Here is a 17,492-nt window from a genome sequence, read left to right as displayed (position 1 = left end):
CAGCTCTGGTTTTTTTAGGAGGGATTTTACCATGGCCTGCTTCCAGCTGGGGGGAACAATACCCTGGGTAAAAGAGGCATTTAATAGATCAGTTGCTAGGGGGGAAATGGTGGCTGAGACCCGCTTAAGGATATGCATAGGCGCAGGGTCAGAAGGGGATCCACTTTTCATGAAGGTCAGAGCTTTACAGAAATCTTCTCTAGATATTAAAGCAAAGGAGTCCAGACAGGGGCCAGATGTAGGGGCATAATAATCATCAGGATCGAGAGCTTGATCACTGTGTGGTAGAGTTTTTAATATATTTTGAATTTTGGTATCAAAGAAGACCGCTAATTGGTTGCATCTTGCTCCTGAAACCTCCTGCAAACTCGGGGGGTTAGGTACCTTAAGGAGCTCTTTCACTATCTGAAAAGTTTCCCTGGTCGAATTGGAGGATGTTTTAATTTTCTCTTCAAAAAAGGCCGCCTGGGTTCTTTTGAGGGATGATTTATAAGTCCTAATAGCCAATCTATAGGCAGCTTTACTATGGGGGCCCAATCTTTCCTCCACGAGCGTTCTAACTTTTTGCAAGTTTTTCTAAGATCTCTAAGTTCTGTGGTATACCAAGGTGACTTAAAAACACTACTCTGAAATATCAAGGATTAACGACCAATGTTAATTGTATAAAAGGGAACATGCCATTTATTAAATGTATGGAGTGAGATTAAACAGTTTTTTAGTCTAATTAATGAATTAGAACTATCTCACTCCACACCTATAGTTCGGGGGGATGAAACGTTGTTAATGGCGGCCATCTTGTAAGATGTTATCAATTGAACATCGCATACAATAAGAACATATGATTGCACATAAATGGTTAGTAAAATTACATATAGACATATTAATAGAATGTATCCTTAAAAAATGCGAAGATAACCAACCCTGATGATAGTCTTCTGTTTATTGTAGCAAACGATAAAGAATGTTTTCTATTGTAAATAGCAATGTCGCAGCTCGTGTTGATATGCGACATTAGCAATTGGAAACAAGACTTTTCCTGAGTCCAGTCTCACTGTCCGTACTTAATGGCCCAAGTCTGATAATAACCGAAGCGGTACTGTCCTCTTTTGAGTCCAGTTCGCTGTTGATATCTACTGGCTCGAGTCAGCCAAACCCGGATAGATAAAGTAGTATGAGTGTAATTTCCGGAGTGAAAACGCGCGAGATTTAGGGTATAAAATGGAGGAAAAGTATGGCTTTTCCGCATTTACGGTGCGAGGTTCTGGACCAGATTTGCCGTTCTACGCATAAGAAGCAGGTATGACATTATTGCTAGGCAAGGGGATAATGATAGGAGAGAGGAAACTTAAGTAACCTGCCTCTCTTTACTTCTTTTCAGACTGCGGGCGGTCTAGCAACGTATGGGGACTGTGATTAGTTCGAAAATTTTAAACTGACGACCCTTTTTAAAAAATTGGCAAACTATTGTTTGAAGCGTACTTTTTGCGCGCATACAGGAAAAACGACCAGGTAACTATTTATGTTTAGCAAGTTTGTCTTGGGTTAAGGCGTTCAGATGTCTCTATGCCTCATACCAACAGTAAAAAGTAATACTAAACTACCCTTGAGTTTAACCTATGAAATCACTCTCCGTATCAACCGTCTGTTTTGGGGGACATAATGCGGTTAGGACACAATATAGGCATATGAATGCAGTTTCATGTTTTTCTATAAATACACATGACTGCTCATTCTGACAGAACGCGATTAGTAAGAGCGATTTGCGCGTTATGTTTACAAAACAGCCACTGTCTACGAGAATACCGATTGTACAGTGGTATGCGCACTCTGGCAGAATGCGATATATGTAAGAGCAACTTGTGCGCTGTTCTTACCAAACAGCTACTGTCTATAAAAACAGCAATTAATTGAACAGTAATATTCTGCACGCTGTGTAGATACGTTAGATTGCCAGAAAGTTTTACTCAAGAGCAACCTACTTGCCGTTTAAGCTAATGTAGATAAACGCATAAATGAATGGAACAAATGGTATTCCTTTCTTCCCTGTAGAGAAAACTGGGGAGTACATCTGTTTACTACCTTGCATTTCTACAATATCGAATACACGGGATCTACAAACCTGACATAGGTGTGTAAAGTATGGGAATTTAAAAAACGCTTATAGCATGCCCAAATGAATTATGGTGCAGCATAACATAATATCTGTATTTTTCAATCTCAATGTCTAGATGACCATTACATGGTATCGTGAACAAAGCCTAAAGGTCTGAGGTCCTTGTATGACCCGCTATGAGGTAAAAATACCCTATATTCCTGTTAATCTGTGTAGGCATTATGACCAAATGTAGGTAGCTGCCCTTTGTGATAAGTTGGCCGTTAGGTGGCAATTTAGTCATTTCCAATAAGGAATATCAACAGACTTGACATGGTCTTGAAGGTAACACATAGTGAGTCTGTGCTCTCTCTTTTTACAATATGATTTAGAGGGGTGATTAATAAGTCTATGTGTATTGAGGAAAATAATCTAGTGTGCTCTGATCTAATTGCAATTGCTATACATTGATAAATGATTTGGTATGCAATAGAATGTATGATAGTATTGTCTTAGTTTTGAGCACTCTGTATAGGAGCAATATTGTGTATAGTAATGTAATGTGTTCTTTTTATATAAAAAAAGTTTTATTATGTGTATCTTATGCTGTGTACCATATTTCCTGTTTCAGATGCATTATATTGTTTGTGGGAATTGATTTTTAATCCTGAAGAAGGTGTTGGCTTTAGAGATAAGTGCCAAACCGAAACGCGTTGATGCAATTTTGACCTTTGACACATTAAGTCGTTGGAAACAACTACTCCAATTACGATATTAACATATGGTTTGGAGTCTGATTATGTTCTTTGACTAGTGAACTCACCTCGTTTTAATTGGAACCATTTTACTTATTTTCGTCCCACTGTGTGTAGAATCATTTTGTGTACAACTGTATTTTTATTGGTGTAACACTGTATATTGTTTTTTTAAAATATATACTGAATAAATTGTACACTTTTATGAACTTATTATTATTATTATCATTTTTGCTCCTTATTTGTTGCTCAATTTAATGGTATGTGGAATGATGTGGGTATAAGCGTTGGCTATTTGTAAGTTCGCCCAAAGGGGAAACTTTTTTGACAATATTCCTCCTACATACCCACACTCAATTGGGTATAAATACTGGACCTCCCAACACCAACTCTCCAGTACACTTCTGGACCTGTGGATACTCTGCCAGGAAAAAGGACTACTATGCTGCTGAAAGGACTGCCACTCTGCTTGACTACTGCTCTGAAGGACTGCTGCCTTGCAGTACTGATCTGCTGCCTGCTGCCATCTTGCCTAGGTGAGAAGGACGGGATCTGCATCGCTTGAACCCAGAACGACTCCAAGGGCAAGCTGGCTGGCCTCCTGAACTGAAACCTCAAGGACACAACAGACTTCCAACACCCTTGAACCTGCACTCTGCCATCTGTGAGTCTACCCTGCCAGCTGGTGCCACACCAGCCTGGGCCCCTGGAAGTGGACTTAAGGTGCTCTGCCAGCCCATCCAATCCACCGCTGCGTGAAGCACCCTACGCACACTATAGTTACTGTGGTACATTGTCACCTCTGAAAGCATCTTTTTTTTAATGAGTCAAGGGACCACTAGTTAATTAAAATGTCTCATCGGTTCCTTTAGCCCCTTTTAATATCACCTCCTCATCACCCTATTTTACCCCCTTACTTGAACTCATCATACAGCTTTATATTCAGAAGATCTCCATCAAAGAGCCCCCAGCGAGGGGCCCGTCAGGCATTGCAGTGCCTGCTTGATGAGGAGCACCCAATGATGAAGCATGACACCCTAGCAGGTGTGTGAGGGCACTTTCATCTGAACATTGGAATCTCCTTTGATCCGACTGTTCGAACCGGCTGTTCCATCTATCAGTGCCTGTTCTGTCCCTTACTTGAGGAACTGCCCCCTCTGTGTCTGGGCACAAATACTTTACTCTTTGTCTCTGAGTTAATCTTGACTGCTCTGTACCAAGCTACCAGAGGGTTGAGCACAGGTTAATTTAGGGTTGGCTTGTGCCTCACGCTGATAAGGAATGTGGTTGCTGCTTGAAAAGGGCTCTCACCCCAGTCAACAAACAACCCAATTTCTTACACATTCAAAATATTTCATAACACATCGCTATTTTCTCTTGTCTGCAAATAAAACGGGTCTCACCCATCTGCGCCAGTCTAATAAAAGACTGGTACGAGACAGACACGAATCTCAATTTAAAAACAACATGCCATATTTAAAGTATTTTGTAAATGTATCAGTAAATGGATTCTGTCTTGCGGACCTAAAATGACAAATATAGTTTACTACAGTGATACAAAGTAAACATTCGATATTAATTTAGTGGTTCTAATTTTGACAAACTAACGAACAGATTAGAAACATAACTTAATCAGTGACCAAGGAAAGAAGAGAGTGGTGGGTAGCTTGAAAGAGTATCAGAGGAACAAAAAAGCATGGCATAGACTGAGATTCCTAATGGAAATGACAAACACTTAATCAACTTTTTTGCTGGCCTTGCAATCTCCCCAACCATGTCTGTTGTCTTTATCACATTCATTAGTATGCCATTTCCTTGAAAAACAATCTTCATCGTAAGTAGTCTAGTGACTGCTGAGACAGTTACTTTGTTTCAGCAATTAGGTGGAAAGTCTTCGGCTTGCTCGCCAAACCTCTTCTCACAATCTGGGATACTCTCTTCAGTGTGTAACATCAAGGGATGAAGAGAAACAAACAGCCAGCCAATCAACAGCTAAATACTACTAGTGCCTCACCATTTTGCATGATACCTCCGGAGTCCATATTCTGCAGTCGATCCTTCAGTTGAAGGTGGGACCATTTCATGTCTCTCTCCTTTGTCAGGTGCTCCATTTCCTCCATCCGCCTCTGGCGCATCTTGTCTTGAGCAGACTTGGATATGGTGAAATTGATCTGCAGGTGGAAAAGACTGCTCATAAGACTTCAGTGCCAGCTCTTGCTGCGGGGCTGTATGAATGAGCATCTATTATTATAACAACATGATGAATGTATTTGTACCTTACAGAGGTGGTTTCACAAGACCATTGGCATTCATGCTGGTCCTTTTATTCAAGTTTTGTGCTGCAGTCATCATGATTTCACCAGATTAGGGCTTGGTGGGCCAGGTGACAACCTCGCGTACTGTCTATCCTTGAGAATTTCTCTAAACAATAACTACAAATGTATGCATGAGCTCTTGTGTTCCGGCAATTCTCTTTTTATGATCTATGATTTTATGATGGTGGACTCACCAACTCTGTTCTCAGTGACCTACCCTATAACAACTGACCCGCTACCTCGAGGAGAACAACATTCTGGGCCCATCCCAGTCTGGGTTCAGCAGCAACCACAGCACCGAAACTGCCCTCATCGCCGCGGCCGATGACATCAGAGCCCTGATGGACAACGGCGAAACCGTGGCCCTCATCCTCCTGGACCTGTCAGCAGCCTTCGACGCGGTCTGCCACCGCACCCTACGTACTCGCCTCCACGACGCTGGGATCCGAGACAATGCTCGGACTGGACCACTTCCTTCCTCTCCGGCAGAATGCAGAGCATCCGCCTCCCCCTTTTCCGCTCTGAAGCCACAGAGATAATCTGCGGCGTACCCAGGGCCCTCCCTGTTCAACATCTACATGGCGCCGCTCGCCCACATTGCCCGACTACATGACTTCAACATCATCTCCTACGACACCCAGCTGATCCTATCCCTCACCAAGGACCCCATCACCGCCAAAACCAACCTCCACGACGGTATGACAGTCGCAGCCAAGTGGATGAAAAACAGCCGTCTGAAGCTAAACTCTGACAAGACAGAAGTCTTCATCCTCTGCTCCACCCCCTCAGCCTGTTGCGACTCCTGGTGGCCAGCTGCACTGGGAACAGCACCAACACCCACCGACCACGCATGCAACCTGGGGTTCATCCTCGACTCTACTCTCTCCATGACAAAGCCGATCAATGCCGTCTCCTCCTCCTGCTTCAACATCCTCCGCATGCTCCGCAAGATCTACAGATGGATCCCCACCGAAACAAGAAGAACGGTCACCCAGGCCCTCGTCATCAGCAGGCTGGACTACGGAAACGCCCTCTACGCAGAATCCTCGGCCAAACTCCTGAAACGACTACAACGGATTCAGAACGCCTCTGCACACCTGATCCTCGACACCCCCTGCCGCAGCCGCAGCCACATCACACCCCACCTGAGAGACCTGCACTGGCTCCCCGTCGACAAGAGGATCACCTTCAAGCTCCTCACCCACGCACACAAGGCACTCCACAACACCGGACCAGCATACCTCAACAGACGACTCAGCTTCTACATCCCCAACTGCCAGCTCCGCTCTGCTCCGCCGACCTCGCTCTCGCCACCCTCATCCAAAGAGCGACCTCCGGCGGCAGATCGTCCTCCCACCTCGCCACCAAGACTTGGAACACCCTCCCCATCCTCCTACGGAAGACCCAGGACCTGCTTACCTTCAGAAGACTAAGCTATTCGAGCAGTAGCAACACTCCCCCCCCCCCAGTGCATTGAGACCCCACAGGTGAGTAGTGCGCTTTACAAGTGTTCTGATTAATTGATTGATATTGCACTTGCAAGGACTATACACACCCTACAGCTACCCTGTGTAATAAGCTACCCCAGAATAATTGCATGTAAATGACCTCCATTAACTATCGACAATGATCATCAAGGTCCTATTCATGGCTATATTACAAGATCTCTGCTAGATACATTGCGCTTGGTGGTGGAAGTATAGAACTAAAGGGGGTCATTATGGAATAAAAATCAGATACAAGTCAGGAGATGCAAGTTTTCCAACCCTGTTCAAACAACATGTCACACTGCGGTCAACCAGACCGTCATAAGTCATAATCCTTTGTTGGCTGCCTTTCTCACCCTTTCTGGTCTCTTGCTAATGTTGTGTTCAAACCAAATCACAGGATGTAGGCGACACACAAGAGGAGGCTGTACCATACATGGACAACACATTACTATCTTGAATGTAACACTCATCATCCTTGAAACAGCTACATACCCTTCCATTGTTCTCCTTTCCCTCCTCTTCACTGGAGTTCTGCTGGAGTTGTATCGGATCTCCCTCTTTTGCAGTGTTGAGAAAGATAGTCTTCAGGGGGGCGGATTCTGCCGGGGCTCCACTGGGCTTCACAACAGCAACTGGCTCGGTTTTTTGGCCAGGCAGGACAGAGTCCAAGTTTCTTCTTTCTGTATAGAGAGGAGCATATAGTTAATCACAGACACTAAAATTATGGTTGCATAGACAGGAGAGTGGATACTGGTCTACTCTGATCAGCCGCTCCAAGCCCAGTGCTGGGTTAATATAGTCAGAGGATCCCTTTATCATGCTTTATAAACATGGTCTGCGATTCCCTTTTTTTATGCTTTGCTAACATATTCATTGACTCCCTTGCTTGGTCTGGTCTAACACAATCAAGTGCTTCCTTTGTTATGCTGGGCTAACATAGTCGTTGACATTTCTTGTGCTCTGCGAATATGATTCATTACCCCCATTTCTATGTTGAGCTGATTTGCCCATCCACCTTCTCCTGTTGGACTAACAAAGTCATTGAATCTCTTTCTTGCACTTGGCAAGATGCGCTGTGCTTTGCTTTCTTGGGCCAGGCTAACTAGGTCAGAAGTTCCTTTTCATCTCACAGCTAAGATGGTTAACTGGTCTCTTTCTCTTGCTGAACAACTGTCTCTGGAACCCTCTGCTTTACTAAAGCAGTAAGGAAAATCTTTCTTCGACTGGACTAACAAAGCATCTACTCTGCTTCTTATGGGTTTATGTGATAAGCAGCCTCTTTCTTACGCTGGGCTAATATGGTCAGTTGCCCATTTCTTGTCCTTGCATTTATTTCAACATACATCATTTATAGATGCGGAATAATAAACTGTATCCTCAATGGCGATTGACTGCCTGAGCCTGATGTTCAGGTGTAGGCAGAACACAACAACCTTTATAGGTCAGAGTAGGGAGTGATGAATACTTATAACTTATTTTCTAAAGAAGGCAAAACTTCAGAAATGATTAAACCTTGGGAATCGCTCTTTGTTAATGGGTGCCAGCACCCAGGCTCCCTAGGCACGCTCAGTTGCTCTAATCTCTGCACAGTGCATTGATTCAGAGTCACACATGCTCTTGGGTGGTTGCCTGCTTGCTTCTCTCGGTTGCCATGCACCAGTTTTTGGCTGCATTTACTCATTAGATGGCACTGGAACACTGTTCCCTTTCTGCACTCAATACTAACAGGGTCAATAATGAACCAGATAAGGAAGTAAGCCAAGGCTATGCACACCTGCCTAAATCTATGCCGGCCTAATGTATAAATCAATGCCTTGCTTACCTGCAGTACGTATTCCAACGCTGTGGCACACTTGATAAGCACTGACTTCCAGCATATTAACATATTTGTGACTGAATACATTTGTGTCTATCCTCATATCCTGTCTAACATTAAACCTGGAAGATCACACTACACTGGCACTAAGGTTTCTCCACTGGCTACCAATAAAACAGAGATCCCAATTAAAAACCTTGTGCCACGTCCACAAAAAGTGCCATGGTGTCTGCCCAATTGATGTCAGATGCTGATTTCTTGCTACCAACAAAGCCTAAGGTCTACTAACCATAACTTTAGGAATGAGGCAGAACATCTTGGAATGTTCAAGCTTCTTCCCAGTGGAATACTGTACCACTAAGTTTAAGAGTCGAAAATGGATTCCCCAAGTTAAAGAAACCCTTGAGATCTCAACTCTTCCTTCCGACTTATGGTTACCCTACTTTTCATTAGAATTAGGGTTGCCATGAGGTAGTTTACAGACTATCCTCAATGCTGTTTCCTGTGGACAGAAGCTTAAGACTGCCCCATCACCCAAGAGCAAGTGCATGACTGGGTACTGCATATCTCAAGACTCCGACATCATTCATTCGCTTACAAGAATGCGGGCTCCCATCAACAGTCTCAACCAAACTATAGACGGACTTGTTCTACAGGAATGCTACTCATCCATCTTCCTTCGTTGTATACCCTTACCAAACACAGAAACGATCCTTGGTTCTATACATCACTTTCTAAAATCTGTAAATCAAATAGTAAGATGACCATGGAACTTGATCAGGCTCTCCCAAACACCTCACTCAGGTCTGTACTGCTGTTCTGAGCAAAAACATCTGCACCCTGCCTACAAAAGAGGTAAATTAGGAATAAATCTTCTTATCCGATTTCTGCAAGACCATTCGCCTTTTTTGGGGGGATCCTCTATTTGATTAACATGTACTTTGTGATGTTTATTTGTACTTCTGGATTTTGTGTATTTAACAAAGAGGATCCTTACAAACTCAGATGTACATCTTGCTATGAAAATGTTTTATTAAGTACACTTGGACATACTACATGCTTGCTTGGACAGTTTGTTTTACTTCAGTCCTGAACCAGCACCCTGGAACGGTTTGACATTAGCCTCATAAGTTAGCCGATAAGTTAAGAAGGGAGGATGAATGACTGGAGGGCTGACTCCAGTGGCTGGACAAAGATTGTACCTTATTGTCCTTGTAAATAGCTGAGAATTGCCGTGGGGAATGAGAAGAGGGTCAAAACCTGCAGCAATGCACACATCTTGGCACATCTCACTTTTATAGGTTAGGATAATATTTATAGAGCGCACTTATACCCGAGAGTGTAAAGGCGCTGATTTATCAGAACTACAACATTCTCACACCGGCAGAAAGCTCTGCTGTTTATAATTATATTTATATTTAGAGTCTTATTTGTGTACCCTGGTAAGATAGCTCTTCTGTTTGAGGCCTAAGCCTGTGCGGATTTTGTAACCTGAGGGATTACTCTGATGTGTGAGGCCTGAGCAAGTGCCACCTGTGTAGTAGTAGGGACTGGGCAGGATATGCAGATCCTGGAGATTGAACCCTTTTCATGGTTTAGCCTTACTCTTAGGGCCCAATCAGGCTTCTGGCATGCCACCCCTATGAAATTTCTCTTGCTCAACCTATAACTGGAAGAAGGAGATCAGGGTGGCTGCTTGTGCCTGGTTTTTGGCAAATGGGAGTTGGTTGCACCACTTCTTTATTTAAAGGGAGGTGAAATGTACTTGGGGTAAATTGTGATTCTAAAGGGTGCAAGGTGGATGGGGATTTGGCAAAATGTCACTTAGCCAATAGTGGCAACTCACTCGCCCACAAAGCACTCTACTCCCGCACAGACCAGTGAACTGCAGATGAAAGAGGTGAAGGTTTCTATGAGAAGCCTGTGAGGCGAAGCGGATGATGCAAACAGTGTCCCCTAGGAGTGGTCTATTTTGAGCCGTCCACAAGCCAATGTGTAGACCCTACAACAAAATCCTCAGCTCCACAGCCCTGAGAGGAGACTCAGTTTAACCCACAAAACCTCTCCGCCGTGAGGTCCTGCTGGACTCCTCTTCGTAGCCTACACACTTCACACCGGCACATACAGTGAGGCTCAAAAGTATTGCAAGCCCTGGGATTTGTACCCATTGAAAAAAATACATGGTTTGTAATTTAAGTGTGACAGAGCCCTGGAAACAGTGCATGTCCTAAGAGACCTTTTACACACGGGGCTCATTAGCACTTCCAGCAGAGTGTAGCCAGCTGCCTGCACTGTGCAGGCAGAGCGTATCCCTTCGTAAGGTTTCACATCGAAGATAAGACAAAGGGTTGGATCACAAAACATTTTTGACTGGCGCAATTAAACGCTTTTTACCACAGTATTAGAAAAACTGGTTCCGGAGATGGTAATGTTTGCCAAGAACGTTTGTTCACATTTGTTGTGTGGCATTATGTTGGATAGGTGATGTGTTCAGTGATTTAGTTTTATTGTGCTGAAGTTTTTGTGTTGCAATCTGTTTTGACTGTTTCTTGTGATGTGCCCTGTTATGATTTAATGGTAGTGTTGTGTTGCTTAGTTGTTCACTTTAGCTATGTCTACAACGCTGCTATATTTCCAGCCAAAAGCAGCACGTCTTGAAAGTTCCTTTGACAAACCCACCATTTACAAATTTCTAAGGAGGTAAAATGGCGCTGCTTCAGCTACTCGGGTAATAATAAACCAGCATCCCCAAACTGTGACCGTGATCAGTGCTCACTTTATGTGATACAGTCAGTGCACAAGTCTTAAAAAAGAATTGGGGGGGACTAACCCAGTTTGGCAGTATGCAAGTGACATCATGGCATATGACATCACAGCGCGACATCATGGCATGGCTTCACAGGAAGTGACATCACAACCCAAGACCTCACAGGAAGTGACATCAGATCTTTACACATTACACATACATTTCACAGGTCTATCGTCAGTACATTTGAGCTCATTTAGAGATTTTAACAAATGAAAGATTTTAACAAATTAGATTTTGCGTTGGGGTTATGCCAAAAAAGTGACGCACTCCGATGCAAAATGCGAGTCTCAACTTATACATTTATTCTGTAAAACCTCTACCATAAAGAAATTGGCAACAAGGAGAAACGTGGCAGTAAATCTGTTCTGTTTAACTGGTTGCGAAGTTCACATTTTTAAATGTCGTAAGGCTATAAATAAATACAAATAATGGTATCAAAAATGTTATTTGTGTCTGGGAATGTCCAACCAACCAGTCATATTGGGCATCAATTATGACCACCATTTCACAGGTCACGGGGATAGAAGTTCTCCCGGAACCAAAATACTGCTTGCTTAATATTTGGAAGCCAACAGACCTCAATCACTCGGACCAGGACTGGGTAAGACTTGGTCTGGCCCTGGCCAAAAGAATATAGCTCTTAACTGGGGATCCAGGCAGACCCCGACCCTCCAAAAATGGTGCCAATATATGGACACATCAGTGATGACCGAAAAAGCAGTGTATGTACACAGGGGGTGCCCCAAAAAGTGGGCCCGCATTTGGGGGAGATGGTACGCCTACTGATGCAATATGTGCGAGCCCCCTCAAGGAGACACAATATCTGATATTAGTGACTGAGCTGTGATTCGGTGGGAGAACTGTGTACTAAGCTTAAAGTTCACTTGGAGTTATGCCTTGTCCTTTTTTTTGGTGAACTGTAAAGGACACAGAATAGTTCAAGAAATGCTACAACTGTATACATGTGTGTAACGGAATGCTTACAAAATGTGATTCTTTGACTAAGTATCGATTGGTTTTTTTGTTGTTATGAAATAAAAACAAATTTTCAAAAAAATGTTTTATTTTTTTATTTGTGTAGATACTGGGATAGACCAGCACATTTGACATTCTTACAGTGCATGCATATGCCTTATATACAGGGATTGAAAAAAGTAAAAAAACACTCCTCTATTAAGTATTTGTGAAGAGATAACAAGATGCAATCCTTTGGTTCCCCTCCCTTGCATCTAGGTGTGAGGCTCAGATAGCTCCCAGCTAGGATAGTGGAACAAAAGGAGGCCTGCTGGCCCCTTAAATTCGGCTTTTGTTATAGGCCCAGCTGAAGTCTAAAATACGAAAGCCTGCACGTTGCTGCTGTGAAGGAAAGTAGACAACGCGCAGGTGTGAAGGAAAGTAGACAACGCGCAGGCACTGATGAATGTGTCCTGGTGCCTGGAAATTACACCGGGACAAGTTCCACATATTTCAGTAGGGCCGAGCTTCTCATCCTGTGAAAATAGTGGGTGGACGCCGTGTACCCCCGACTTGTGCCCTGGATACAGTTAACTGTCTCTGCCACAACTTTGGGCTGACTACTGTCTGAAGGGACGTCGTTGCGGATGCTTTCAAAATGGTGCCGACATTGGCAAAAGCCATTAGCAGCGGTAAGCCATCTTGAAACTGTTTATGCTACATTTCCTAGAAGGACGTCATGCTGTGTGGAGATGAAACACTACTTCAACACAGAACGACTGCCTCGCTCAGAGCTGACACTCAAACAGGACGCGATGAGTAAATGTTGTTTTAGGTTGAATACATGCACGCGTGTGTGTTGACACATGTGTGTGCAGCGACAAGGTGTGCACCGTGTGAGAGTTTGTGTGAATATGTATTATATTGTATTGTATTGTTAATTGCATTTATATAGCGCTTTCTACCCCTGACGAGGCACCAAAACGCTTTTTCGGTAAGTAGCTCCCTACTCCGGAACCCATAAAGGATTAGTGTTGAATTAGTATAGTGAAATATGAAAGTAAGTTAAGTGTGTGCACAGACGTATATAAGTAGGTGTGTCTACCACTAGAATGATGCATTTAATTATGCATTTTATATAGCGCCATCGTTGCCCTACATAGAAATGAAAACCCTTGCAATCCAATGAAGCTGGTGAATACAATAAACAAAAACAAGCACATTGATTGAGTAAACCCACCCTTCCCTAACACCGTCACTTCCGGTGAATACATACCAAACGTCTGCTGCTCCGCATCACCTTCTGTTGTGGACCTTAAAAATAATTAGAAATGGAAACGAGGGTTAAAACTTAACATGAAAAAGGAAGGAGACAAAAGGTCACTTTTAAGACTCCCAACACGACAAATCCTCAGCAGCAGAGGGCGCGCAATCTCACAGGAAGTGATGTGCTTCTCGGGCAGGCTGACCCCTCTCGAGTCCAACATGGCCCCTCCATGGAGCCGCCTGCCACTACCACATACCGAAGCCATTAGAGTTTCCAAAACTTTGGTCACCAAGGCGACTAGGAAGGCCTGTGGGGTAGAAAGTAATACACAAAGGAATCCGCGTTCGCAACAGGAGCTCAGAGAGAGACAGGGCCCAGGTGTGCACCCCCCTCCCTCGGCCTCTGCTGGGGGTGCTTGGCCTGCTGACCTACCGGGAGCACTTGCACTCTGACCTTTTCCTGTATCCCTCAGGGGCGAACAGAATCTAACAGATCACAACACAGATCCGAACACGAGATTCTTTTCAAACAGAATGAGATGAGTTGGAGCCCGGCAACAACTCACACTCCACCTTCCCACAAAAGCATGCGGGCCAATGGCTGCATTTTGTACCATTGGTTTCATCCAATGGGAGTCTACGCAGTTTTAACTATCACAGTTGGTTTTGATGCATGCTTTTGGGTTAAGCACATTCATCTATAAAATTCATAAAGAAGTGTTGGGTGATAGCTATCTTCTACCTCTGTAAGTGGGATAAACTTGCACTGCAAATGTGAAGGAGCGTATGAGCAGCTCCCATGAACTTTATTACATCATATGACATTGTATGGCCTGTGCACGACTAATTACTGTTGCCACATCCTTCTACTGCTCTTGCGCATTAATGCAGTTTTAAAGTCAACAAACCACCCACTGTAAAATATTCAAAAAAGCACGGCTGAAAATTAAGAAAAAAGAGTCCATTGCACCCCAGCAGCACGTTCTAAGCTTTGTTCATCAGAGATTAATAAGAACTGACAAGCACTCACCAAGAAGAAGCAACACACCCAAAACACTCTCTTCTGCACTTGCGTCAACATTAAGGTCTTCAAACCAATGATGTTGACTGAAGTGTTCGGGTGAGCCAGGGAATACTTTGACTATCTCAGCACACCCTGCTGAGCATGTGAGCTCCATCAGTTATTCGCTTCGCTTGGCCCTGGCTTCACTCATCTCATCAGTATGTCAAATCAATATGTCTCATCTATATGACTCTTCACAAGCCTCAGCCTTTGAGCGGCTGAGACGAATGCTGATCACACCTGATGCTAAACCTCTGCACAACTATTGGATGATCTCAAACTTGCCTTTCCTAAGCAAAATCATGGAAAGTCACATCACAAAGCACATTCAGTAAGTCCAGGAAGAAAATATATTGTCCAAAACAGTAATTTATTCAATCACCGGCATTTCTGCTACAGGCCCTCAAGAGAAAGAGAATCTGTGCTATCAGACACCTTCAATAACATCCTGACTGCACAGAAAGAAGACCAGCCAGTGAATTGGCAAGGCTGAATCCAGCTGGAAGACAGTGGTATGTATCTGTTTATGTCCTACAAGTGACCGCTGGGCCACATCATTGACCTGTACTACTTCTAATTCCTAGTGTATGCAGACAATAACCAGATCCATCTCTGAGGGAACAGAGACACTAAGAACCAATGTACACTTTTACCAGATGAAGGAATCCTTTTTCTGCTTACAAGGCTAAAATTCTATCAATGTAGAAAACACAAATCTGAGAGTCCAATTCGATGTGAAACCTCCAACCACCAACCAATCCCAGGATCAAACTAAAGGAACACAATCCAACACTCCATATTAAGAGTGCTCCCAGTCCACACAAGTCAATAATTGAATCAAACTAAAAAGGGATCTGGTCCTGTCCAAATTGGCCTACACAAGACATCGAAGCAGTAGATCCAAAATTAGACAACCAGATGTATTTGAATGTAGAAAGGTATGACCACATCACCACTGCCGTGGAATCATTCAGCTGGTTTCCGCTTCACAGATCTGTTTCAATTCAAGATCCTTTTTGCTATGTGTAGGACTTTCTGGGGAAGAGGCCTCATTTATCTATATAACACCTTTCCTCCTACTACGTACCTTCAAAGAGGCTGATAAGATCTATGTGTGCTACTGAAATGTTCAAATGCAAATCTAGATTCTTGAGACATGGAAGGAAAAACCTCATGGTCCCTGGGGCATTATGAAATTAGAAGGACGCAAGCATGAGATGTCAACCAGGCTACCACATGTGAAGGAACACTCGACAACCAACTACCGACAAAGCATCCGGTACAATGATGCTTTTGCGTCATCAGACTGGAAGAGTACCACAATCCGTTCTTTAGGGGCTAGCGTGCCCCATGCAAGTGCCATACTAAGAACCAAACAGCTCTAATAGCACTATCAACCGAGTGTATTCAGTTTTGCGCCAATCCCAGCTCATCAGAACCAAATACCTGCATTTTCTTGACCATTACCCTAGATTGGAGCTCACACCAATAGGAAACTGATGTATACTATGGTCACCATGTACATTAATATATTACGTAAAACTCTTAACTCTTCGAGGGCTTTGAAGTAGTGATGAAACAATATATATAGGCATTATAAAAGGCTCTAAAAAATGTTTGCATCTGAACACCAACCTCGTACCATCACTGTCACTGAGCCATACCTCTGAACATATCTGCCCTTGAAGGGGATTGCTTTAGAATTGAGCAAAAGATAAAGAAACTGTTCAGCCTTCTAGTAGCAGGAGCTATCATTTCAGATGCTGGATGCCCACATAAGGGGGTGACCTAATGCACTAGTCACTGGATGGGGTCGCTGCCTTCTTTGATAAGTTAGGACAGATTTGTCTTCAACGCTGAATTAACCTTCCCAGCTTTCAGTGTTCTCGGACATAAGGGACACCATTTAGGTGTAGCTAGAGGTTATTATTGCTACCGCTCTTTGCAGCTAGATGCTATGATTGTTACTACTTACTACCCCTCTTTGCTGATATATGCTATGATGCCTACCCCTCTTTTCTGCTAGAGACAGTGATTGTTACCCCTCATTGCTGATAGATGCTATGATTTCTACCCATTTTTGCTGCTAGAGGCTATGATTGCTACCCCTCTTTGCTGCTATTGGCTATGATTGCTACCCCTCTTTGCTGCTATAGGCTATGATTGTTACCCCTCTTTGCAGCTAGATACCATGATTGTTACCCCTCATTGCTGATAGATGCTATGATTTCTACCCATTTTTGCTGCTATAGGCTATGATTGCTACCCCTCTTTGCTGCCTTCAACCCCTCAGGACTTGTTTACAACCCCTGTGGTACCTTCAACTTTTATAAGATGTGGTTTCTGAATAGTTAAATGCTAGCTCTTAACCTCAAGATAACAACAAAGCTGGCTTAAATTGCTCACTGGCTTTGATTTACTTCCATCCAATCAACATTAATCTCAGCGCAGCCCACCGCCCACCCCGACTCCATGTCAATGGTGACAACAATGATCTAGGCTAGAAGTTCAGTGCAGTTGGTAAATTTGATGGTAATTAACACTCAACTCTGAGACCACACTAGGTTGGGTAGTTGAAGAATAGTCCTGCGTGTCTAGTGACGCAGTGGCACCTGAAAACCCTAAAGAAGGAGCCAAGAGAAGTGTCTAGCCAAACTGCATAGTTTGCCAAGGTACTTGGATTGGCATTCTGACTGGGACACAGTTATAAGTCAAGAGAAGAATTCAGAGCTCTGGAGATCTGAAACCCAAAAAGTAGATACACCAATGCTGACAGGGAGATCTTGCGGATCTCCTGGGGAGACATGTTTGGCCAAGAAGGGGACTGGAAGGAAATATGGGGGTCGATGGGGAGATATGAAAGGTAAGGGTCAGGCATGAAGGTGGGAGTAAGGAGAGGGGATGAGTAAGGCAAAGTCATGGGGCTGATGGG

General features: G+C 43.7%; 1 protein-coding gene across 2 annotated transcripts in view; it reads right to left on the bottom strand.

Moving 5' to 3' along the window:
- Nucleotides 1-17,492, bottom strand: part of TOGARAM2 (TOG array regulator of axonemal microtubules 2) — a 315,487-nt gene that overhangs the window by 190,778 nt on the left and 107,217 nt on the right. For both annotated transcript variants that reach the window (XM_078647517.1, XM_078647518.1), the window contains 3 exons: nt 13,508-13,545; nt 7,145-7,332; nt 4,862-5,018 (listed from right to left, as the gene is read on the bottom strand). In XM_078647517.1, the coding sequence (XP_078503643.1) occupies nt 4,862-5,018; nt 7,145-7,332; nt 13,508-13,545 (383 nt within the window). The remainder of the gene's footprint in view (nt 1-4,861; nt 5,019-7,144; nt 7,333-13,507; nt 13,546-17,492) is intronic.

This window comes from Lissotriton helveticus, chromosome 6 (assembly GCF_964261635.1).
Source record: "Lissotriton helveticus chromosome 6, aLisHel1.1, whole genome shotgun sequence".
Lineage (NCBI taxonomy): Eukaryota > Metazoa > Chordata > Amphibia > Caudata > Salamandridae > Lissotriton > Lissotriton helveticus.
The sequence above is the reverse complement of the archived record's forward strand: the minus strand, read 5'-3'. Positions and strand labels throughout refer to the sequence as shown.